A 24,277-nucleotide genomic window follows, 5' to 3' on the forward strand; every position below is an offset into this window, starting at 1 on the left:
GTCACTCCTCACAGCCTGTGGGATCTTAGTTCGCTGACCAGGGACTGAACTCGAGCTCTGGCAGTGAAAGCGCCAAATCCTAACCACTGGACTGCCAGAGAATTCCCCAGGTTGGAGCCAATATTAATACTATTATTATTAATAGCATTATTTTCAGTGACATTTCTACTTCCAATAAAAGTTTCTGATAGTGAAGCATATTATATATTATTACCAACAAGTTTTATATTTTTATTGAAAAATAATTCACATGCCATGTTTCATCCTTTTAAACAGTACAATTCACTGTCATTAGTATATTTGTAATTGTGTAACCATCACCACTAATTCCACATCTTTATTACCTCAGTGGGTTTTCTGAATTGGCTAGTACAGTGTAACTATTTAGAATATAAGATAAAAATTCTAAATTTAGGAACTTATACATTTAGAAGTTACATTTTGTTGGAGACATTTGTTTCCTAGTATAAATTTAGGAAACAAATGCCTGCGCCCAAATACAATATATGGTCCAGTTTCTACCATCAACAAATGAATACATTTATTGAAATGTAACTTCCTATTTTAGGTAAACTGTTGTATCCAAAACTTGTGTGATAGAAAAAAAAAGACAACCTAGAGGGGTGGGATGGGGTGGGAGGTACGAGGGAGGTTCAGAAAGAGAGGGAACATGTATACCTTTGACTGATTTATGTTGATGTATGACAGAGCCAACAATATTGTAAAGCAATTATCCTTCAATTAAAAATAAAAAATATGGATTTTATTGAAGTATAGTTGATTTACAATGTATTAATTTCTGCTGTACAGCACTGATTCAGTTATATATATACCTACATATATATGTAGGTAGGTTTAATCGCTTGGTTGTGTCCGACTCTTGTGATCCCATGGACTGTGGCCTGCCAGGTTCCTCTGTTCTTAGATTTCGCAGGCAAGAATACTGGAGTGGGTTGCCATTTCCTTCTCCAAGGGATCTTCCCCACCCAGGGATCGAACCTGAGTCTCCTGCATTGCAAGCGGACTCCAACTGAGCCACTTTTTTAATATTCTTTTTCATCATGGTTTACCGTAGGATATTGAACATAGTTTCCTGTGCTACACAAAAGGACCTTGTTGTTTATCCACTCTCTATATAAAAGTGCACATTTAATCCCAAACTCCCAAACCATCCCTCCCCCACACCCTGTTCCCTTTTGACAACCAGAAGTCTGTTCTCTATGTCTGTGATTCTGTTTCATAGCTAAGTTCATTTGAGTCATATTTTAGATTCCATATATAAGTGGTATCATGTGGTATTTGTCTTTCTCTGATAGAAAACATATTCATTTTAATCTTGCTTACATAGTCAATGACCACAGATAACCTAAATACATACTCATTTCTCCTTACACTATTTTTCTGGCTAGAAATGAAGACCTGTACATGATAGAAAATTTACAAAGTGTAGAAATGCTTAAACAGAAATGAACCTTATTGAAAAAGGGGTTAAGAAAGTCTCAAAAATCTTTAAATTTTAAAATACCGATTTATTGGTAATAGGTCCAGTGAAAAAATGGGCTTTCTCAGATCTTTTTTTTCCACACAGAATACAGTTTATTATTATATGCACATTTTACTGAAAATCAGGAAGTCACACAAAAAAGCAATAGCTTTTAACAGAAAAAATTTCAAGTACATTAAGAGATTTTAAGTAGCTTTAGTACATTCACTACACTTTGCTTTTCACTGTTGTGTTTTTTTAAACAAATCCCCAAAGAATAATTTTACTTTTGATTTTAGAGTGATTTTTAATTATATTTTCTTACATTTAAGGTTTCCAAAAAATAAGTGTGTACAGACTGTTAAGTTCTTGGGATTAAAAAAAAAAAAATGGCTCCCACTTTCCGCTGAATACGGTCTGTATTCGCAAACATGACATTTGAAGACCTTCAGTTTTCATTAGCTGCAGGAAAAGAACAATGACTATTTAGAAAGGAGAAAGAGTAAAGAAAATAGAGATTCAGATCGGCTAAAAAACCAAACCAAAACACCTTTAGGCGCTCTCACGACACCTAGCTTCTATACTGTGCTAACTCCATTAGCGCCACCATGGACCACCTCCCAGGCTCTAGAAGCCTCTCTGTGAGAATAAGTTAGAGACTTTGCTTTTGCCATCCCTGGGTCGCAAAACATCCGCTTGAGGGCGCCCTCCTCACCGCCCGCCAGCTCGGTACGCGGCCACCTCGCGGCCAAGAACCCCGTCACAGGCGAGACAGACCCGGGGCTGATCTCGTCTTACTAAATTATGGAAATCGGTAAAGACCATTCCAACAGTCTATCCTCACACCCCAGATAAGAATCCCAGGTTCCGAGAAACTCTTCCGGCCATCCCTAGGGGAACCGGAAGTGGGTTTACCCTAAGCAGAGCGCGCCTCGGTGGCATCGCCCGCCTCGTCAGGGGCCTTTATTGGGGCTGCCTGCACCGTTGCCTGCACAAATATCCAACAGGTCTGCTGCGAGTAGATCCCGAAACTTGGCCTTGTATTTTTTAGTCAGCCTGCCGGCAGGCACTATACAAATCAATTAGGAGACAAGTCCAAGCAATGAGGCCTCCGCTGCTGCGGCCACCCTCCTCTCCCAGGCCTGGGCCCTAGCCAGCCCTCCCGCCTCCGCTGCTCCGCCCTGCACCAGGGGGCCTGCGCGCGGTCAGGCTGGGACGCGGCCGACTTCCTTCCTCTCCGGGCAAGATGGCGGGGGGCGAGGCTGGTGTGACTTTAGGGCAGCCGCACCTTTCTCGGCAAGATCTCGCCACTTTGGTAAGGCATGGCTCTGGAAGTATGCGCTATGCGTTCAGGAGTAGGGATGACCGGGCCTCCCGCGAGGCTGTGGAACGAGGCGGTGCCGGGCGGTCAGGAGCATGAGTTAGGAGGGAGACCTGGAGCCCGGCGCCCAAAGCCGCGCTCGCGCTGCCCCACGCGCTTCTGTCAGTTAGGAAGCTGGGCATGGGGCTGCGCGGTCGTGGGGCCCCGAGCCTCCCGAATGATTTGGCTAGAAACTTAGTGTTAAGTGTCATTAAGGCTCTTCACTTTGGATGTTTTGAGAAAGGAGTATCTACACATTCCTTAGTGCTAATGCTCTCAAGGTTGGGGAACCCAGAGCCTCTGCATCTCCCATAATCAGTGTGTAAGGATGAAGGACTTTTAGTGCTTTCCAGAATGCAAGATTGTACAGGAAAAGCTCTTTAAAAGTAGAAGAGGGCTATTGAAATGGTAGCGAGCTGTAGGTAACAATGTAAAGTCAAAATTTGATACATCTTATGTACAATGATTAAACATAGAAATATTTGATTGCAGGATGTTTCCAAGTTGACGCCACTTTCACATGAAGTTATCAGCAGACAAGCCACAATTAATATAGGTGAGATAAGAATAACTTGGAGATTTAATTGATTTCCAGCAAATAATTTTAATCTTTCCCTTTGTGTAAGTACGTAAATTACATGAAGATACAGATATTTGTGAAATCGCTGTTGAGCTCTTGGGAGCAATGCATCTGCTAGATTTTTGGTGGGAGGCCCCTGTTGCCTATGTCTAGCTTATAGACTAGGTGAGAAAAAAAAGGTAAGGACTTAAAACTTTTAATAGCATAAGGTGATATGTAGTCATCTAGTAAAGAAGAGGGGAAATGTGATTGTACTTGCCACACAGGGTTGTTGCAAGAGCAGAGTTTGTGAAAGTTTGTTTGATATGTGCATAAGCTATAATTAAGGTGGATTTTTTTTCCCCTTAATTGGCACCTGGAACTTTGGAGGAGAAGTTATGTTGACTGAGTGTAAATTTGGGGTATTTGAGAGTCTGTACAAAAACAGTAAAACCTCTTTAAGGCTCTACCTTGAGATTCTTAAAAAAAAAAAGTTGTAAGATACGTGCTAGCCTTAATAGCATTACTGTAATCATACCTGAGGTTTTTTTCTTGTTTTCATGGATTCTTTTTTTGTGTGTCAGGGCTCTTCATACTTACTTTGGTCTGAAAATGCTGAAAAGTGTCTTGATATACAAAGTTTCATGCACTTTTTTACAAGTGTCTATTTTCGACGAAAGCACTGTTTTCTGTGATTAAAGATGGATCGATTTTATTATGCTCAGTATGGTTTAGAACAAGGTTGTCACATGGAAAGTTCTCTTCAGTCCTGTATCATAAGTTTTTGTAATCAGGGATACGTAGGAGGAAATATCAGTCAGTTGGTTTTACAATGATATTGACAGTGAGTTATGGCTTTGGGTTTTCTGCTCTAAAATTGAAAAAATACGTGGTGTAACTGAATGCACTTGAATTAATTTTTTGTACTTTGTAGGTACAATTGGTCACGTAGCTCATGGGAAATCTACAGTTGTAAAAGCTATTTCTGGAGTCCACACTGTCCGTTTCAAAAATGAACTGGAAAGAAATATTACAATCAAACTTGGCTATGCTAATGCTAAGGTGAGCTGTGTACAGTGAAATGAAAAACTCACTTTAATTGTTGAATGTGCAGATAACAAATCCAAGTCTTTTCTCATTGAAACTTTTAGATTTATAAGCTTGATGACCCAAGTTGTCCTCGGCCAGAATGTTATAGATCCTGTGGAAGTAGCACACCCGATGAGTTTCCTACAGACATTCCAGGGACCAAAGGGAACTTCAAATTAGTCAGGTGACCTTTTTTGACTTAACATGTCATATTTTGTTGTCATGTGGTTTGTACTTTTTGAGATATTTAATTTGAGATGTTAAACAGTGAACCTAATTGTTGAATGGCTTTATTTTTCCACTATTCTGTTTTTCTGGTCCATAATGACATTAATTTGAAAAGTGAAGTATTTAGAACTACCTTAAGACACATATGTGTAAGTGCTTCACATAAGCAAAATGAGACGGAGGGAAACACAGCTCATTGGATTTAAGGGATTCTTTTTACCAGGCTTCCTAAATTTCTCTTAAACAGTGTTGGTTTTGTGTCTTAGATAAAGAAACAAAGCCATTCTTAATCCCCTCTCTTAAATACAAGGACTTGTAACCCATTTATTTTCTGAATATGATTATATATTCTTTATCAGAGGATACTGATATCCGCCTGGTGATGTTTATGGTGATTGGGGATGTCCACAAGGAAGTTGTAGAGCGAGGCAGAGCTGGGACTAGGGAGAGGTGAATGAAGCTCAGAGTTTGAGGCGAGGGAGAATGCTTTTAAAAAAAAATCAGGCCTGGTAATCAAGATGAAGATAAGGGCTTCCCAGGTGGCTCAGCGGTAAAGAATCCACCTGCAATGCGGGAGATGCAGGTTCTGTCCCTGGGTGGGAAGAATCTTGGAGAAGAAAATGGCAACCCTGTCCAGTAATCTTGCTTGGGAAATCTCATGAACAGAGCAGCCTAGCAGTCCATGACGTCACAAGAGAGAACATGAGTTAGCAACTAAACAACAACAATCAAACAGTGTTATTTATTTACTTTTAAATTCAAAATTTTGGGGGGCATGCCACATGCCTTGTGATCAGGGATCGAGCCTGGGCCCCCGGCAGTGAAAGCTTGGAGTCCTAACCACTGGACGGGCAGGGAATTCCTAAAGTAAAATAAAGAGAGGCTCAAATTACTGTTTTTTTCTTTTCATTATCACTGGATTTTTTGTTTGTTTTGCTTTTGGCATGGCATCGTTACTGATCCTGTTTTCAGTAAGTTTTTCATATTTTGTTCATCTTGGATTTTCTTGTATAAATTTTTATTTTTTTAAGTACTTAAATATTTGTTTTGATTACTGGCTTTTGGGGTATACCGTAAATTTTGCATGTGTGTCAAGTGCCTCACTTGCCTCACCCTACTTGTGGCCCTTATCAGCAAACTTGTCCTGGAGAGGGCCCAATAATAAGTATTTTCAGCTTTGCAGGTCACAGATTCTCTTTTGAATTACTTATTTCTGCTCTTGTGTTAGGAAAGCAGTCGTGATGTGCATGAGTGGTTATGACAGTGGGGCAGTTTGGTGTCCCTATTTTAGATTATGAGTATGAGTATACAACTATTAAAAATAATGGTTCTGAATGAGTAGCATAGTTTTGTTAAGATAGCGCTGCCATCTCTGCTTCTGATTGGCATTTCCAGCTTGTCAAGATGCTGGAGAAGTTTTTGGCAAATTTTTTCAGATAGCACTGCCTGTTCTGTTAACAGTTACAGCTTTCAAATCAATGACATTCCCAGTATTTACTTTATACCATATTTTCTTTGATTGGATTTGGGAGTTTGTGTTTCTTCAGTTATTTCTATACATAACTAATTTCATTTGTTTTGTAATGATCTGCAGTGATTTTACTCTTAGCCAATAGGTAATTTTTGTTCTTTTCATATTTTATTTTTTTTCCTCCAGTTTTATTGAGATATAATCGGCATACAGCACTGTAATAAACTCTAAGGTATACAGCATAATAATTTGACATACATACATTTTGAAATGATTTTCACAGTAAGTTTAGTGACCATCCATTATCTCATATAGATATAAACTTAAATAAATAGAAAAAAATATCTTTCCTTGTGATGAAGACTCAGGATTTATTGTTAACAACTTTCATGTATGACATATAGTGCTGGTAACTATATTTATTGTATTGTATGTTATACCCCTGGTACTTCTTTATTTTAAAAAAGTTTGTGACTGCTTTCATCTGATTCCTTCTTCCCCCAACCCCACTGTTGGTAACCATAGATCTGTTAATTACAAATCTGATCTGTTTCTATGAAATTTTTGTTTGTTTCTGAAATATAATTGAGCCAGTAGGTGATCTTATTTCTAAAGTCTAGAAACACCAAGTCCTGTAACTGCTTGACTTTATAGAAATAATTATTTGCATATTCTTATGCAGTATTGACATTCTATACTTCAAGGGGTTTAATTTTAGGGAATCTGCAACTCGAATGTTGATATATTGATTGATCTTAGGACTGATGGTTATTTTTTAATTTGTTAGGCATGTTTCCTTTGTTGACTGTCCTGGCCATGATATTCTGATGGCTACTATGCTGAACGGTGCCGCAGTGATGGATGCCGCTCTTCTGTTGATAGGTAAATACATCGGAATTGGTTCCAACAAATCACTGTGGAGCAAATCCAAGGTGGAATACTTAAAGGAAAACTAAGGCCTTAAGGATTACATCCAGTATCTAAAGGTGACAGGAATGGAAACGAACATGTCAACCAGTATGACATCCTTGTCTTCCAGCTATCGAAAGTCTGGGTCCATGAAATGATTTATTATTTTAGTTTTAGATTTTTTTGTGTGTGAGCATCTTTGAACTGTTTACGCAACATTAGTGTATAATGGTTTTATTAGATCTAAATTTCATTTATAATAAGTGCTGAAGTCTAGTAGATGAACTGTGATTTTCAAGTCTGGAGTTGTGCCACCTTATGTGAGCTGGCAAGAGTTTTTGTTGCTATGGGATATAATTTTTTAAAGTAGGCTGAGTGGATAGAGTATAAGACACCTAAACATCACCACTTAGGGAGGATGGTCATTGGAGTATCCAGCAAAACATACCTACTTCTTGATAACACCGATGGTTATTTTTAGTGTTCTTTCCTCTATTTGTTAGGGAGTAGCCTCTGGTAGTAGTTGGAATTCATGGACTGTGTTAAGTGTCTTCCCTTAATTACTCCCCGCCTCTCAGGAGCTTGACCGGGTCAGAGCATCTCTAAAACTGGATAGAGCCAGGGGGCTATACCTTATGCTTGAGCAAAAGCCAAGGGCATACCCTGGAATGCCAAACTTGTGGATTCTTAGGTTACTGGCTTAAGACGAGCAAAGAGAATCTAATAATCAGGAGACTCCGGTGAATACAGGCACAAGGGGTGGAGCAGGGGCAAAAGTTGAATGCTTGGCAACAATCCAGGACTTTTGCTTTGGATAGAGTTAGGGCATTCAAGCATTTCCTTTTTTAGATGTCAGATAGGTGTTTTGTTTTGTTTTGTTTTAATAGTATAATAGAGCATAAAAGGTAGCATTATAGCTATTTAAAGTGTACAATTTGGTGATAGGAAGTACATTTGCAGTGTTTTACAAGCATCAGTGCTATTGAGTTCCAGAACATTTTTGTCTCCCTAGAAGGAAACCCTGTGCCCATTAGAAGTCACTCTAATCCCCCTTTCCTTCACTCCCTGGCAACCACTAACCTGCCTCTTATGGATTTTCCTATTCTGATAGATAGTTCTAGCTAATTCTCATGCATCTTTTTTATTCTTTATCTTGTAGCTGGTAACGAGTCTTGTCCTCAGCCTCAGACATCTGAACACTTGGCTGCTATAGAAATCATGAAACTGAAGCATATTTTGATTCTACAAAATAAAATTGATTTGGTAAAAGAAAGCCAGGCTAAAGAACAGTATGAACAGATCCTTGCATTTGTTCAAGGTAAGAAGCCATAATACCTAATAAAATTCTTCCTCAGTGACGGTAAAATAACAAAAGCTTTTTTTAAAAACAAAAGACTTTGGTCTTGGGAATTCCCTGGCAGTCCACTGGTTAGGACTCTGCTTTCACTCCGAGGGCACTGATTCAGTCCCTCAATTGGGAAACAGATCTCACAAGCTTTGTGGCATGGGCAAAAAAATAAATATTTTTTAAAATCCATTAAAAAACTTCACTCTTACACTATCCTTACTGAGTAGCTACTTTTAGAATTGGGACTGATAGTGATTTATCTTTAGTGTTCCTTTCCTTTAATGGTGTGGTGTTTGTCATTTCAGGAAAGACATCTTATTGTTGACATTAGATTCTCTCTTATCCTTGTTTTTCTTGTGAGAAAGGTTGACTTCCTCTGCATCCAGTTCTCTCATAACAAAAAAGAATGTCTCATTTTGATTAAAGCCTCATTGTGTTTGGTACATTGCTTTCATGAACCTGTTAGACATTTAATTAATAAGGAGCAGATATTATGTATGCCATTAGTCTTTGATTAGCAAGGGACTATAAATTTGTTTTGACATTTATTGGGAGGTCAGTTGCATGTTATTAGAAAAGAGATCCAACCAGTCCATCCTAAAGGAGATCAGTCCTGGGTGTTCATTGGTAGGACTGATGTTGAAGCTGAAACTCCAATACTTTGGCCACCTGATGAGAAGAGCTGACTCATTTGAAAAGACCCTGATGCTGGGAAAGATTGAGGGCAGGAGGCGAAGGGGACGACAGGATGAGATGGTTGGATGGTATCACCGACTCAGTGGACATGTGTTCTGGTGGACTCTGGGAGTTGGTGATGGACAGGGAGGCTTGGTGTGCTGCAGTTCATGGGGTTGCAAAGAGTCGGACACTACTGAGCAACTGAACTGAACTATAGAAACCTTTCAACTAGTAAAATGGTCTTTCCCAGGAGTGTTAAGTATTTTACTTAATCCTTTAAGCAGTTTTATTATTTTGGTATATTAAATATATCTATTAGTAAAATTTGAGTTTTTTCCCCTTGAATGCAGTAGTGTTCATTTTCAGGAGTAAAAACAAACATAGAATACTGACACTTTTCTGAAAAGAATTACCATTTTCTGCCTGTTGCTGTGGGTATATGTGGGTATATTTAGGCATCATTTTAATAATCTTAACTATTTCCTGTAATATATGAAGAACAAGTTCTATAAAACTGAAGAATTTTGATCTTTTGAAAATTTTATCTTATAGGTACAGTAGCAGAAGGCGCTCCTATTATCCCAATTTCTGCTCAGCTAAAATACAATATTGAAGTTGTCTGTGAGTACATAGTAAAGAAAATTCCAGTACCCCCAAGAGACTTTACTTCAGAACCCAGACTTATTGGTAAGTAATAGGATTTTTATCTGATCTCTCCCACATTGCTGATTCGTCTTTAAGGGAATCACCAATGATTTCTGCAGAGGTGATAATAAATTACAGTCTCCATAAAAAACTTTTTTTGAAGTCAGTTAATTCTGAGATTGTATTAGCAGAGTTAGATTGTATTACTGGATGAGAGTCCTGAATACAGACACAACTTTTAGCCTTTTTGTGTTTGGTATGTGTTATGTTAAATGATCAAGATGAAGCAATAAGTATGCCTTATGGAATTATGTTTTAGTTAGAAACAGGATATTAGGACTTCCAGACAAATGATTTCATTGTACCATTAATGAAGATATTCATCTCTCTCATTTGTTTAAGTTTGTGGTATCAATATTGGTATAATTTGATAATTTAAACTCATGGTTTCTACATAGATTGTGGAACCTTTTCACAACAGACATTTGAACCCTCTGAAGCTTCACCTAGGTGCCCCCCAGCCCTTTCTGTGTGTTGTGGGCAGGGTTCTCTTGGATTATTGTAATGAATACCCCTTGTTAATGGTTCCTGCTCTCGGGACTAAAGCGCAGGTCACATAGTCCTAGGGTTGTTTTGAAGTTTTGAAACTAAATCTTGGTTGCAGAAGTCATATAAAGGTATATGACCAGAAAGGTCCACAATGCCTGCCTCACCCCTTAGCCCTGAAGTTACAGTTAACAATTGGTGTGTACTGTTTGTGCACCTTTATAAACATGATACGTTTCTTGTTTCAGTTTTTGTGTGTGGAAGTGGGATCATACTATGCATAACTAGTCTTTTCTTTTTTCCTGAACAACAGATGAAGGTTATTCTTCTACATCATTTACATCAGTACATATACTCTAACATTCTTTTTTTTTTTCAACTTTTAATTTTATATTGGGGTATAGCCAATTAACAATGTTGTAATAGTTTCAGGTGGACAGCAGAGGGACTCAGCCATACATACACATCTATCCATTCTCCCTCAAACTATTCTCCCTTCTAACAGTCTTTTTTTAACAGCTGCATGATACTCCATACTATGGGTGTACCATAGTATGCCTCCTATCAATGTACTTTCAAGTTATTTCTACTTTTTCCAGCATAATTAAAATTGCAGTATACTTAGCTGGAATAATAATATTAGACTTTGTGACAAAGTCTCCTTGTATAAATTTTATGTGTCTACTATTTAAGAAAAGTTAACTTAGAAAAAAATAAATTTTTCTGAAGTTAAAGTGAATAGAATATGCTTTAATTTGTTTTGTTTTGTTTTAGTTATTAGATCCTTTGATGTCAACAAACCTGGCTGTGAAGTTGATGACCTTAAGGGGGGTGTAGCTGGTGGTAGTATTCTAAAAGGAGTATTAAAGGTAAACTAGATTTTGATTGTTGTGTTTTTGCTTTATTTTTTCTCTTGTCCTAAGTAGGAGAATAGTATAGACACTCTGAATTGAAAAATAATTTTTTTCTTCATGATGTCTAGCACTTGATGTAGATTTCTTTGTTTACTAGTATATCTTTTGATTGTGTTTGACCTCAAACTTTATAGGCTTCTATGAATATGAAGCACATTTAAATTGGATAGGCTTATATGATAGGTTGTTCAAAACATTTGGATGGTTCTGAATTTGAAGATCTCTTCCACATCTTTTTTTTTAAAATAGAGATCTTTGAAATAAGGATGACTTTTCAGTTTTGCGGTCTTCCTGTCAGAACTTTTCGTATGTAATGAAAATGGTGTTGTCCTACAAATTCTAATTATTAATTTATATTTTTACAGGTGGGCCAGGAGATAGAAGTCAGACCTGGTATTGTTTCCAAAGACAGTGAAGGAAAACTCATGTGTAAACCTATCTTTTCCAAAATTGTATCGCTTTTCGCAGAGCATAATGATCTTCAGTATGCTGCCCCAGGAGGTCTTATTGGTAAGGCTTTTCCTCTCATCCCTACGGGGTTTTTTGTTTGCCACTTTATTTTATTTTTTTTGAAGGATAATTACTTTACAGAATTTTGCTGTTTTCTGTCAAACATCAATAAGAATCAGCATTTGATGTTTAATGATCGAGCAGGGTAGGGTAAGCTGTTGATTTTAGGTCATATGATGATTTCATATGTTTGTGAAAATTATTTTTAAACATAAGAATTTTGGTTTAATTTTTAAAGTAGCTCATTTTTAGCAGTACCAAAGTAAATTTTATGGCCTAAAATGTAAAAATACCTAACCGTAGGATTTTTTTAAACATGGTTATGGAATAATGTGGGTTTTTTGTTGTTTTTGTATGATTTTCAAATGGAGATTTACCCACAAATGTCAATTAAATCATGGTAGATCATAGTTAAATACTGAGGTGGGAATTAAAGATTATAACTTCCATTATCTTGCTGTTACTAAAATAATATATGGGTTTCCTGGTCTCGTACAGTAGCGTATTACCTGATACCCAGAAAAAAGGCAAGATACAGTGAGAATTAGTCAGAGGTGTTAATAACTTTTGGATTAAAGAAAATGTTTGATGTGAAGAAGTTCGTCTTTTTGTTCTCTGATGTTTGGCTATTTAATTCATTTTTCTATTGTATTTTGTAATTAGGAGTTTGCTGTGTATAATTTTATCCTTTTTGTTTGTTTTGTAAATAAGGAAACTCTTGGGACTTTTAAAATTTAACTTATGGAACTTTTCAAATGTAAAAGTACAGAGAATAGTGTAACATGTGGTCATGCAGCCACCACGCAACTTCAAAGATTATCAATAGTTTACAGTTGCTTTTTAGGGGGAACATGCTACATGGCTTGCAGGATCTTAGTTCTCCAACCAGGAATCAAACCTAGGTCTACAGCAGTGAGAGTGCCAGTTCCTAACCACTTAACCACCAGGGGATTCCCAATACTTTACCATTCTTGCCTCATCTTTATATCTTCTCTCCTCCATGAAAGACATGGAAATATGTCTAAAATATTTTGAAATCAATCCCAGGAATCACGTAAAATCTTTTAAGCTATCTTTTTGATCATTCTTTCAGGGGAAAAATGGCGGATAAATATCCTGCAAACTACTCATGAATTTTGTATTGTTTCAGCCTTCATTAAGGATATTCAGATTCATTTTTTATTTAGGCTGTTATGTCTGTTTGTCCTTTGCTTACAATTTAAATCAAGAGACTCGTCCTCAAATACCCAACTAACCTGTGAGTTTACAATTCTCTTTCTTTAGATAACTATTGTCACATCTATGTAGCCAATAAATTAGTATGAAAATATAAGTTGTGTATTAAAATGTGTAGGTGGGTATGTGCTGTACTAGTTTGAATAAGTTTTTTGGGTAAACAGCTTTATAGGAAATAAAATGTTGGACCATATATATCTTATTTTGGATCAGGAGTTGGAACAAAAATTGACCCCACTTTGTGCCGGGCTGACAGAATGGTGGGGCAAGTACTTGGTGCAGTTGGAGCTTTACCTGAGATCTTCACAGAATTGGAAATTTCCTATTTCCTGCTTAGAAGGCTTCTAGGTGTTCGCACTGAAGGAGACAAGAAAGCAGCGAAAGTAAGTGCTTCAAGTGCCAGTGACATTAAGACCAGTTTTGAGGTTTATACTTTTTAGTTAACATAGGATTAAGAAAAGAGAGAAGGTAAATAAATTTGACTTCCTGAAAACCGAGAACTTGCATATGGCAGTCTAAAGTAAAACAACAAGAAACAGTATGTCCTGTATAACAATGACATGATAATTCCTGTTATCTGTATGTTTTTCTTAAAAGTCTTAACTGAAATCAGGTTGGCAGAGATGGAAAATTGCTGATGTCTTTTGTTGGTAAGGTGGTAGAAAAATAAGCAGTTGTTTGGAAAGCATCTTCTTGATTTGGGGGTTTATTTTTCACCACTTGATTTCCTTAGGTACAAAAGCTGTCTAAGAATGAAGTGCTTATGGTGAATATAGGATCCCTGTCGACAGGAGGAAGAGTTAGTGCAGTCAAGGCTGATTTGGGTAAAATCGTCTTGACTAATCCTGTGTGCACAGAAGTAGGAGAAAAGATTGCACTTAGCCGAAGAGTTGAGAAACACTGGCGGTAAGTTTATTAGCCTTTGTCAGTGTCTAATAAAAAAGACACAGTTTACTTAACACACTCACACACACACTTTACCTTGAACGCAACAGTTATTGTACCACAGCTTTAATTCTCAACTGTTTATTCGGATGATTTTGAAATCTGTATTTCTAGGCCTGATTTGTGATAGACACAACCTCTGCAAAAACCAGTGAATTTAGGTTTAATACCTCCCTTTTTCTGAACCTTTTTTTGAGAAATAGGTTGCCCCTTTAACTCTTAATACTTTGGTGTATATTTCTTAAAAACAATATATCTTATATAACCACTTCAAGAAGCTTAAGGACTTCCCTGGTGGCTCAGATGGTAAAGCGTCTGTCTACAATGCGGGAGACCCGGGTTCAGTCCCTGGGTCGGGAAGGTCCTCTGGAGAAGGAAATGGCAATCCACTCCAGTACTACTGCCTGGAAAATCCCATGGACAGAGGAGCTTGGTAGGCTACAGTCTATGGGGTCGCAAAGAATCGGACACGACTAAGCGACTTCACTTTCACTTTCAAGAAGCTTAACATTGTTACAATGCTAAAGTCTACAGTCAGTTTTATCACTTGTTCTGATAATGTCCTCTGTCTCCTTCCTGTCTAGGGTCATGCACTGCATTTAGTTTTCATGGCTCTTTGAACTCTAATTTGGAATTTCCTCAGCCTTTCCTTGTCTTACTTGTCAGTGGCAATTTTGAAGAATACAAGCTAGTTGCTTTCTAGATTGTTCCTCAGGTTGGGTTTATTTAATGTTTCCTAAGATTAGGTTCCCGAGAAGGCAATGGCAACCCGCTCTAGTACCCTTGCCTGGAAAATGCCATGGACAGAGGGGCCTGGTAGGCTGCAATCCATGGGGTCACTAGGAGTCAGACACGACCAAGTGACTTCATTTTCACTTTTCACTTTCATGCATTGGAGAAGGAAATAGCAACCCACTCCAGTGTTCTTGCCTGGAGAATCCCGGGGATGGGGGAGCCTGGTGGGCTGCCATCTATGGGGTTGCACAGAGTCAGACATGACTGAAGCAACTTAGCAGCAGCAGCAGCAAGATTAGGTTCAGGTTATGTATTCTTGGTTAGAATATTTTCAGGTAGGTGGTGATGTCTCCTCAGGGAGTCATAACTAGAGACACATGATATCTGATTGCCCTTTGTTGAGGTTAATTTTGATCATACAGGCAAGTCATTAGCCAGTTTCCCCACCCTATAGTTATTCTTTACGCTTGTGAATTACTATTCTTTGGGGGAGAACCTATGCAAATAATCTGTTCCTTATCACACCCTCCCCTCCCCCCGGGTGAGGGATTTAGCTTAGCATCCACTGATGATTTTTGTCTGAATTGAGCTTGATTATAATGATTACAAAATGGTGATTACCCATCCCCCTAAACTCTAACTCTGCCACTCATCATTTGACATTCTTTCTTCCCCATTATTTACTTACCTAGTTATAATATGCATTCATGGAATCCTGTTTTATTCAGCAGGCCCTTACTGACTCATTACTGTCCTTACTTATGTTGATGTCTAGAATTTGTCCAGGAGACAAACTGGCTCCTATGTCCTGTTAATATTTCCCCATTTTTTTTAACCTATTATTTTATTAAGGGATCCATCTCTATGACTGTCACGAAACCCATGCTAAATTAACAGTGTTGTATTCTGGAGACAACTACACCCCACTATGGACTTTTAGGGAGTAGCCACTGTATTCTCTCTACTTCAACTGAAACCCAGACTCAGGAGGCATCAATCCTTGCCCTCCTATTTCTGGAGGATGCAAAAGCCAACTATATATAAGAGGGTTTTTCAGAGAGAATGACTTCTGTCTTCCCAGAAGGTAAACCCTCTGCTTTGTTTTCTGAAGCAGATCACAACTCCACGGGCAGTTTGGAAGCTGTGCAAGCTTCAGTATGTTTCTGTTGGGTTTGTTTTTTAATAGTTCCTTACTTTCTGGCACAAGTTGTTCTGAAGTCACCTTGTGTCTCTTTCCTGCTCCAGTTTAGAATTGGCCATTTCTCGAGGGAACCCTGATTCCTCTTAGTGGGAAATGGTGTTAGAAATGAAGATTTGGGTGCTAAGTGTGCTCACTTCTCCAAAGGTGCTGTTTCTTCAGGGCCCTTTGAGTGGATAGAACTTAGAAACATACACTTATTGTTGACTCCTCTCTCTTCTCTTTTCCTGGTTAGTTAACTAAATCTACCCTTTCCTTTCTATTCTGTGTGACCTCTTTGTCACCCATACCATCATCACTGCACACTTAAAAGTTAGTGCAAAAGATTGCTGATATGCCTCTTCTACTGTTATTTCAGCATTCAGTCAACATTAATCTTCCTAAAACATTTTTTCATGCAGTACTCAGTAATTTCTAGTAACTTCCCACTACTTTCTGATTGAGGACCTTTCTGGAAGTCTACTTGAATGCATTTTAAATTCCTCCTGCTTAGTCTCATATAAAGCTTCTACATTAGACTGTTTTGTGTCCTGATTGTCCACATAATTACTTAAATCACCTTTGGTTTGGTTTTGTTTCTTCCTCACTATCTACCTCCCTTATTAAGGCTTCCCTGGCACAGTGCCTCAGGATGATTTAATCATGTACTGTTCAGGAGATCTGAATTATTACTTTCTAATTGAGACAGAGTTAAACTTTTAAGTAAATCATCCTGCTTTGTGATGATTTCTTTATCGTTTTTTTTTCTTCTTTTTCCCAGTGTATTTTTAAAGAAAGGAATGATCTTTTTGTGTGTCTACTAATATTATAAGAGGATTCTGTCCAAATGAAATTTTAGATGTTGCTTAAAAATAAGCAAATATGTTAAAATTATTAAAAGAAATGAGAACATCTGAATAATCCTTATATTCTTTAGATCTGTTGTTTTTAACCCATGCTTAGGTAAGTTCTGTTCTGGAACCTACAATTTAGATAGCAATCTGTCTTGGCCATTGACTAGAGCAGACATTGAAACAGAGATGGAGCAGAAATCCCTCTGCTGCTACTGAGAGTAATCTGTTTATAGATTATCTACTCCTCTAGGTCATCTCTTAATTTCATTTACCAGCTAAAATCATGATAAGGCCATTGTGACCTGTTGAAGTGCTGGGAACGGTTAAAAAAAAAACAAATTTTTTTCAAAGAGGAAAAAATTTTTAAAAATCAGACTGAAGTGGTTTCTATGTCAACATGGTTCCTTGGGTAGACTGGAATGTTCTTCATTAGTGGTTCTGAAGGGGCAGGTGTATTTGCCAAGTTGAGCATGTTTATAGTAGCAACTTTCTGTTTGCTTTTCCTGTCAGTCCTTCTGGCCAGAGCCCATATCTGGGTCTATGAAGATAGTGTGAGCTTTCTTTCTGGAGGAGCAGGTTTTGGAAACATTCAATTTGAGCAGATAGGCAAGTAAAACTAGTTGTGTCATGTGGTTATGTGGTAATGATAATGAAGCTGATATAAAATTCATGATTTCTTTTATTTTCATTTTGCAGTTTAATTGGTTGGGGTCAAATAAGAAGAGGAGTGACAATCAAGCCGACAGTAGATGATGACTGAAGAATTAAATAACAGATTTGAATGAAGTTGGAATTTCTCTTAACAATCTAGGGGTATATTTTCAGAACAATAGTGGGAAAGTAATTTCACAGCTCACTACCTTAGTAGTAGCTGTAAGATTCTCATTTTTTGGTGATGAAAATTTAACCTCTCGTATCGAAATAGAGCCTACAATAAATGTAGAAATTAGCATCATGTTGGATTAAATCTACATTTTACCAGAAATTAATCATTCCCAAATAATGTCTAATTTATACATCAGTGCAGATTTGAAAGGAAACTGTTTGCTACAACCAGACTTTGCTGTAGTAGACATACCACTGAATCTGTTTGAAATAAAGTCTTTGTTCTTATTTTTCATGATTGATCTTTGAGTAGCTCCAGGTTTAAAGGATTGTTGTAGCAGTAAAAATGTGACAAATTCTCAAAGACCAACTTCCCTTTCCCCATATTTTATGTTGCTTTATTTTTCAAAATTTTGAGTGAAAATAGATTCAAATAAAATTATCCTTTCAGGCATGAGGGCTTGTTTCCATGGACATGGCCTTTCTCTCCTTTCCCTGTCTGGACTAGAGCACAGGAAACCAGAGCCCGAAGTTTTCAGCTACTCCACCTGGTGCCCTGCGATTGCCTCTGCATTGCTTTACGCCTGAAACCCTACAGCCTTCCCCCATTGGAAAGTATTGTAAACACTTGATTTTAGTTAAGTAGCAAAGATCTTTCCAGGCTTTATTTTACGTTTTATCTTAATAGCCTAGTTGATAAGATTATGATGTGTATCCTAATATTAGTAATCTTTAGTAGTTTGAGGAGGTAGCAAAGGGTGAGCCCTTTGGGTTTTAACTTACTCTCCCTTTTCCTATACTTTTCCTGTGTTGTACATTTTAATTTTTGCTTATTTTATCTTTCATAAAATTCTGTTGAAGCAGTGGTTCTTAATGGGCTGATAGTAGAATTGTTGGAGAAGCTTTTTGTTTTTTTGAAAAGTACTCCACGGAGATTCTGGTATTAATTGGCTTTGGATGGAGCCCAGGCATTATTTTTTTAAAGCTCCCCTGTGTTGAAAAACAAATTTAGAGAGTTGAGAAGTCAAATAACACAGACTCTTACTACGTTTGGGTAGTCTGATAATACTCTTTAGTTTACTTTTCTTAAATTTGCATTTAATATAGGACTTGATGCCGCAGTTGTAGACTTGTGTCTTTTGGGCGTTGGACCTGCTGACATGTAGAAGTTTAAAAGCTCTGACTCTGGTTGTTAACGTAAGTTTGTAAGTTTAGAGGAAACATATTGTTACGTAGTTGCTTGACTTTGAAAAGTTGCATTGTAGCATGAGAAACAATTTAATGAAGCAAAATTTTAATCTAAACATTGATTTTATGTCTAACATAAGCACCTTCTACCTGAAATTCTGGAGTAATATAAGACCCAAGTTGACTAATTTATTGTAATTAATCTTATGTCAGAACTATTTCAGACATGCACATGATTTTCAATAAGTTTGCAAAGCACTGTACTTACTGTAAATGGGAATACACAAATATGAAAACAACAGGCTGTATTTTCATAGAACCTGAAGTCCATACAGTGATTCTCAGCAAAAGTTGTACCTGGTTGAGAATCTGCCTATAATGCGGTGTGACTGATGAAAGTACACTGTATATGTGAATCCTCTTGTCTTTCCTGTTAAGATATTTTCACAATCTGACCAGTTCTTACCATCTTCACTGCTATTGTCCTATTCCCAGCTACCAGTGGCTCTCACCTAGAATAGCCCTGTAACAACTCCTACCTTCCACACTTGTCCCACTGCAATCTGTGGGGTAACACAGCCAGAGTTACCCTTTTTGTAAGAGAACGCTATGTATTGGGTTGGCCAAAATATTCGTTTGGGTTTTTCCATAACATTGTACAGAAAACCCAAATGAAGTTTTTGGCCAACCCAGTAAAACTAATAAACTGTAAAGTTCATCTCATGAAAATGGGGGACACAAGGACACTAGCTTTGATGTCATCCAAACAATTTCCAGGCTGACCTAGAAAGCTCACTCTGCTATTTCACTCTTTGTAACCTCCAAAGATAATGTGTGTGTTTGTGTGTTTCTGATTTGGAGTGCAAATAGCTGCACTCATAAAACTCTGAAATAGTGTTTCTAGGAAAATTTAACATGGCTGAGGAAAATGGATGCTTTTCTGGAAATATATAAAAGTTTTTCAAATTACCTGACACAAAGCAGATACCCTTAAAATACTGATAATCAAGAAGCAAGGTTATTAAAAAATTACTTCTGCAGAAGTTTCCACAGACTCATACATTCTGCCAGATTTCAAGGAATAGGTAATTCCTGTTATTTAAATTGTTTCAGAATGTAGGACACAAAAAGGAGACAGAAAAGACATTCTGATTCATTGTTCAAAATTTTTACATCCTCGCTGCCCAAACCTGGAGAGGGGCCATTCTCTGGCCTGAGACAAAGCAAACAAAGTTACAAAATCCGTTCTAAAACATTAGTAAATTAAGTCTAGCATTATATTGAAAGAGTAATGCATTCTTGTATGTGCATGGATCTTTTATTGGTAGAAAGAAAAAAGCATACCTTGAAGATGCATTTGATACAATTCAAAATGTTTTAAATGTAGGTAATATAAGAAGGAAACTTAATTTGCTATAAGGTGTTTAGAGAACTATCAGAATCAGTGTTAATGATGAAACATTGGAGCACAGTAACATCCTCCCATAATACTGGGTGGGGTAAGGTTCCATTTGGGTAAAATGTGGAGTTGTGAGCTTGACCAAATAACGGGCAAATTCAGAGGGTTGGGAAGTCATCAGTTGCATTGTACTGAAATTCGTATTATTGTTTGATTTTTTTCTATATTCTCAGAGTCTGGAACAAGTCAAAAATACCAGCTGCCACTTAAATTCTTCAGTATTGTTCTCTGGGGCTTAGCAAATGAGATAGAAATACTGAGAATGGAAGCTTACAGAATGTTACTTACAAGGTATAAGATTACCTGCCTAGAAAGTAGAAACCAGAAACTGAAAAACTTGCACTGCTACAAGAGTTCAGTTAGGTGAGGTGACAGTTCAAAATAAACATGAAAAAATTGTTAATTTGCTCAATTTACTAATTCATTTGCACCACACATGTACATGTACACACACAAATCAAAAAATGCAATGGGTATAAATCTGCCAGGTATAAATTTAACAAGACTGTGCAAGATACATATGAATAAAACTAACATTTCTTGAAGGACAGGAGATGGGAGTAATGAGAACATAGACAATATTATTAGATGAGAATACTCAATATTGTACAGATAACTGCCTTTTTCCCCCCTATAAATTTGGTGCAATATGAATAAGAGGTTTTGAAAAAGAACTTGTCCAGTTGATATTAAAGATTTGGAAAAGTAAGATTCACAAGAATAGTAAATAAACGGGGATTTCCTGGCAGTCTAGTGATTAGAACTCTGGGCTATCTCTGTTGGGGGCCTGGGTTCAGTCCCTGGTCTGGAAACTATGATCCCACAAATTGTACAGCACAGTCACATAAGTAAAAATTGTAAGTGTCCTTTAAGGTGGTAGAATAATAAACTTCTGAAAGAGAATTATGATGGGAAAGTTGGTGTGTTTTACAACATATAATAAAGCTGTAATATATGAAGTATGGTATTGAATAGATTTGTGTGTGGTATTAAGTGGATCAATGATCATTTGATCATTGGAACAAAATTTACAATTAGATAAAAAGTTTTAATAATACATGCTATAGGCAGCATTTATGTCAGTGAGGAAAAGGGTAGACTTTTTTAGTTCAAATTATTACCCATATGATAGTGAAAGATATTTCAAGTGTTATTTAAGATTTTATTTATTGAGGCAAAATTATAATTACAAAGATATCATAGGAGATTATTTTAATAGTTCAGGTAAGGAATGAAAAACAAATCCAGAAGTCATATAGGAAAAGTTGGTAGATCTGATACATAAAAAGTTCAAAACTTAGCACCAAAGAGTTTACAATTTAAAAGATGATAGAATGAGAAAAAGTAATTAAAGCTTACATGAAATGTGAAAGAATAATATTCCTTTGATGTGGTTCATTTGCTAGCTAAGTCCTGTCTGACTCTGCAACCCGGTGGACTGCAGCATGCCAGGCTTCCCTGTCCTTTGCTATCTTCCAGAGTTTGCTCAAATTTATGTTCGTTGAGTTGTAGATGCTATCTAACCATCTCATCCTCTGCTGCCTACTTCTTTTACTGTCGTTCACAGCATCAGTCTTTTCCAGTGTGTCAGCTCTTTGCATCAGATGGCCAAAGTATTGGAGCTTTGGCTTCAGCATCAGTCCTTCCAGTGAATATTCAGGGTTGATTTCCTTTAGGATTGACTGATTTGATCTCCTTGCAGTCCAAGGGACTCTCAAGAGTCTTCTCCAGCACCACAATTTGAAACCATCAGTTCTTTGGCACTCAGCTTTCTTCATGTTCCAATTCTCACATCCGTACATGACTACAGGAAAAACTAGTTTTGACCATACGAACCTTTGTCGGCAAAGTGATGTCTTTGCCTTTTAATATGCTGTCTAAGTTTGTCATAGCGTTCTTTCCAAAGAGCAAGCATCTTTTAATTTCATGGCTGCAGTCACCATCTGCAGTGATTTTGGAGGCCAAGAAAATAAAAACTATCACTGCTTTTACTTTTTCTCCATTTGCCATGAAATGATGGGACTGGGTGCCATGATCTTCACTTTTTGAATGTTGAGGTTTAAGCCAACTTTTTCACTCTTTCACCCTCCTCAAGAGGCTCTTTAGTTCCTCTTCACTTCCTGCCATTAGGGTGGTGTCACTTGCCTATCTAAGATTGTTAATATTTCTCCCAGCAGTCTTGATTCCAGCTTGTGATTCCTTCAGCCTGGCATTTCACATAATAAACTCCCCATATAAGTTAAATAAACAAGGTGAAAATATATAGTCCTGTCGTACTTTTTTCCCAATTTTGGACCAGTCAGTTCCATGTAAGGTTCTTCTGTTGCTTCTTGACCCCCATACAGGTTTCTCAGGAGACAGGTAAGGTGTTCTGATATTCCCATTTCTTTAAGAATTTTCCACAGTTTGTTGTGATTCACACAGTCAAAGGCTTTTGGGTAGTCAGTGAAACAAGTAGATATTTTTCTGGAATTCTCTTGCTTTCTCTGTGATCCAACAAATATTGGCAATTTGATCTCTGATTCCTCTGCCTTTTCTAAACCCAGCTTGTACATCTGTAAGTTCTTGGTTCATGTACTGTTGAAACCTAGCTTGAAGGTTTTTGAGCATAGCCTTACTAGCATGTGAAATGAGGGCAGTTGTACAGTGATTTGAACATTCTTTGGCACTGCCCTATTTTGGGATTGGAATGAAAAACTGACATTTGCCAGTCCTGTGGCCACTGCTGAGTTTTCCAAATTTGCTGGCATATTGAGTGCAACACTTTAACAGCATCATCTTTTCGGATTTGAAATAGCACAGCTGGAATTCCATCACCTCTACTAGCTTTGATTTTAGTAATGTTTCCAAAGGCCCACTTGATATCACCCTACAGGAAGTTTGGCTCTAGGTGAGTGACCACACCATTGTGATTATCCAGGTCATTAAGACCTTTTTTGTATAGTTCTGTGTATTCTTGCCACCTCTTAATACCTTCTGTCTCTGTTAGGTCCTTACTGTTTCTGTCCTTTATCGTGCCCATCCTTGCGTGAAATGTTCCCCTTGATATCTCCAGTTTTCTTGAAGAGACCTCTAGTCTTTCCCATTCTATTGTTCTCTACTTCTTTGCATCATTCATTTAAGAAGACCTTCTTATCTCTCCTTGCTCGTCTCTGGAACTCTGCATTCAGTTGGGTATATCTTTCCCTTTCTCCATTGCTTTTTGCTTCTCTTCTTTCCTCAGATGTTTGTAAAGCCTCATCAGACAACCACTTGGCCTTCTTGCATTTCTTTTTCTTTGGGATGGTTTTGGCCACTACCCCCTGTACAGTGTTATGAACCTCCATCCACAGTTCTTCAGGCACTCTGTCTCTCCCAGATCTAATCCCTTGAGTCAGTTCATCACCTCCACTGTATAATCAAAAGGGATTTGATTTAGGTCATACCTGGATGGCCTAGTGGTTTTCCCTATTTTCTTCAATTAGACCTGAATGTTGTGCTAAGGAGCTGATGATCTGAGCCACAGATGGTTCCAGGTCTTGTTTTTGCTGACTGTATAGGGCTTCTTCATCTTTGGCTGCAAAGAATATAACCAATCTGATTTTGGTATTGACCCTCTGGTTATGTCCATGTGTTGAGTCATCTCTTGTGTTGTTGGAAGAAGGTGTTTGCTATGACCAATGTGTTCTCTTGGCAAAACTCTGTTAGCCTTTGCCCTGCTTCATTTTGTACTCCAAGGCCAAACTTGCCTGTTACCCCAGGTATCTCTTGACTTTTCTACTTTTGCATTCCAGTCCCCTATGATGAAAAGAACATCTTTTTTTGGTGTTAGTTCTAGGAGATCTTGTAGGTCTTCATAGAACCAGTCAACTTCAGCTTCTTCGGCATCAGTGGTTGGGGCATAGACTTGGATTACTGTGACGTGAATGTACTTCTGTTCCTAGTACAAATCAATAAGAGAATAGAAATAGGACAAAACACATATTGTATCCGTTTTGGTGGGCTAAAGACAAACGAAGAGGACTCATGTAGATTCATGAGCACACTGAGTGCTGCTGATGTGATTTGGACAAAGATGGAAGTTGGTGGCAGTGGAGCCCCACAGGCAGGAGCAGAAGTGGCATCTCATCTCCATGGAG

General features: G+C 37.7%; 1 protein-coding gene across 2 annotated transcripts; it reads left to right on the forward strand.

The window, feature by feature from the left end:
- The first annotated feature begins 2,384 nt into the window (after positions 1-2,384).
- On the forward strand, positions 2,385-17,800 carry EIF2S3 (eukaryotic translation initiation factor 2 subunit gamma). Of its 2 annotated transcripts, none has more exons than XM_070291460.1 (12): positions 2,385-2,798; positions 3,336-3,399; positions 4,337-4,464; positions 4,554-4,675; positions 6,978-7,072; positions 8,259-8,417; positions 9,678-9,812; positions 11,091-11,185; positions 11,596-11,740; positions 13,190-13,359; positions 13,710-13,882; positions 17,384-17,800. In XM_070291460.1, the coding sequence occupies exons 1-12, from the start codon at positions 2,730-2,732 to the stop codon at positions 17,445-17,447; spliced, it is 1,419 nt and encodes a 472-aa protein (XP_070147561.1). In that variant the 5' UTR covers positions 2,385-2,729; the 3' UTR covers positions 17,448-17,800. The 2 variants fall into 2 exon arrangements, with proteins under 2 accessions (XP_070147561.1, XP_070147562.1); XM_070291461.1 differs by having other exon boundaries at positions 2,474-2,798; positions 17,198-17,403.
- Positions 17,801-24,277: the final 6,477 nt, after the last annotated feature.

Source organism: Ovis canadensis, chromosome X (assembly GCF_042477335.2).
Source record: "Ovis canadensis isolate MfBH-ARS-UI-01 breed Bighorn chromosome X, ARS-UI_OviCan_v2, whole genome shotgun sequence".
NCBI lineage: Eukaryota > Metazoa > Chordata > Mammalia > Artiodactyla > Bovidae > Ovis > Ovis canadensis.